This window comes from Pteropus vampyrus, unplaced genomic scaffold, assembly GCF_000151845.1.
Source record: "Pteropus vampyrus isolate Shadow unplaced genomic scaffold, Pvam_2.0 Scaffold352, whole genome shotgun sequence".
Classification (NCBI taxonomy): Eukaryota; Metazoa; Chordata; class Mammalia; order Chiroptera; family Pteropodidae; genus Pteropus; species Pteropus vampyrus.
Window position 1 is genome coordinate 26,163 of NW_011889133.1, and position 1,860 is coordinate 28,022.

Below are 1,860 nucleotides of genomic sequence, written 5' to 3' on the forward strand. Positions count from 1 at the left end.
TTAGTAGGTGAAGCCCAAAGAAGACTTTACTTTTCTAACTACCTTCATGAGTGCACTCTTGACCTCTTTGTTCCTCAGGCTGTAGACCAGGGGGTTCAGCATTGGGATGATCATGGTGTAGAACACAGATGCTATTTTGTCTGTGTCCATGGAATGACTAGAACTTGGCTGCAAGTACATGAAGATGATTGTCCCATAGAAAATGGAGACTGTGGTTAGGTGGGATGTACAAGTAGAGAAAGCCTTCTTCCGTCCCTCAGCTGAGTTCATCCGCAGGATAGCAATAAAAATGAACACATAAGAGTTCAAGATAACCAGGAGAGTGAAAAAGACATTGAACGCTGCCAGTGCGAAGAGCACCATCTCATTTATGTTGATATCAGAACAAGAGAGAGCCAGCAGTGGGGGAATGTCACAGAAGAAGTGATTCACGACATCAGAATGACAGAAGAAGAGGTGAAAAGTGAAAGCAACGTGTATGGAAGATTCCAAGAGTCCGCAGATGTAGGGGCCAGTGATAAGTATGGCACACACAGTAGTCGTCATGGTGGTGGTGTAATGAAGGGGTTTACACACTGCTACGTGGCGGTCAAAGGCCATTGAGGCCAAGAGGAAACTTTCAATAGTGGCAAAGGCTGCAAAGAAGAACATTTGGGCAGGGCATGCATTGTAGGATATGATCTTATCTCCTGTGAGAAACCCTACCATTACCTTGGGAGTGACAGCTGAGGGATAAACACAATCCACCAGGGAGAGATTACTAAGAAAAAAGTACATGGGAGTGTGGAGTCGAGAGTCCAACAGAATCAATATGATTATCCCCAGGTTCCCAAGCAGAGTCGTAAGGTAGATGAGAGAGAAAATGATGAAGAGTGGGATCTGTAACTCTTGGACATCTGTTAACCCCACAAGAGTGAATTCAGTCACCTCTGAAATGTTCTCCATTAAAGCCATTCGGGTAGCATCATGAGAGGCACCTATGACAAGATGAACAAACACAAGATAATGCTATATGATGGTTATCATGGGAACTGAAGTGTGAACAGTCTTTTGCTCACATATTGTCAGCTTCCTGTCAAGGTCAGGAGCCCACGTGCAAGAAGTTGGACAGAATAGTGATTGGGTCCATGGGACAAGGAGGTTGAGTGGGGTCATTTACCTAAAAGTGGAATGGAAGGACACTGGAATGTCCCTGCTAATTGTGGCTCCCATATGATGACTTGGGGACATATTTTAGCTTGCTCATTGTATAGTATACTCTACTACCTTAAATCACAGAGGACTCTTCTTTTTCTCATTTCATATCTTTATAGTGCCTACAAAATTATTTCAGAAAACATTAGAAAGTTGTCAAAAATTGTTTTGCTTGCTATGGCTCAAGAAAACCCTTTTGATTTTGGCACATGGCTTTTCTAGCACAATTATAACTTTATTTAATTAATTTATTTACAGACCTTTGTCAACCTTGATTGTAAGAAACCTAAGGCCATTAGATGACCATCAAACAAATCTAAAAAAACAATTACTGAAATTCTTTCATGGTGTTATGAATTTCCTCCGGATCCCATTCTTCTGGTGGCTTTTCCCCATCCCCAGCTGTATTGAGGTGTAATTGACATATAATATTGTGTAAATTTAAGGTGACTTGATAAACATATATTGTGAAATGGTCACCACCATAATGTTAATTTAAAAATGTATCACTTTACATAATTATTTTTATGTGTGTGCAATGAGAACATTTAAGACCTACTCTCAGCAACACTCAAATATATAAAGTACTGTTCTGGTAATTAGCTAATTGTTTTTTTATTAGTTTTGGGTATATAGCATAATGGTTAGACATTTGTATAATTTATG

General features: G+C 39.9%; 1 protein-coding gene across 1 annotated transcript; it reads right to left on the reverse strand.

Annotated features, from left to right (window-relative positions):
- LOC105304771 (olfactory receptor 5B12-like) lies at positions 1-954 on the reverse strand. The gene has a single exon (XM_011379051.1). The coding sequence runs from the start codon at positions 952-954 to the stop codon at positions 1-3; it is 954 nt and encodes a 317-aa protein (XP_011377353.1).
- Positions 955-1,860: the final 906 nt, after the last annotated feature.

Bases quoted from the DNA above. Each gene is read 5' to 3' on its own strand.
- LOC105304771 (XM_011379051.1), bottom strand. From the start codon at position 954: ATGGCTTTAATGGAGAACATTTCAGAGGTGACTGAATTCACTCTTGTG.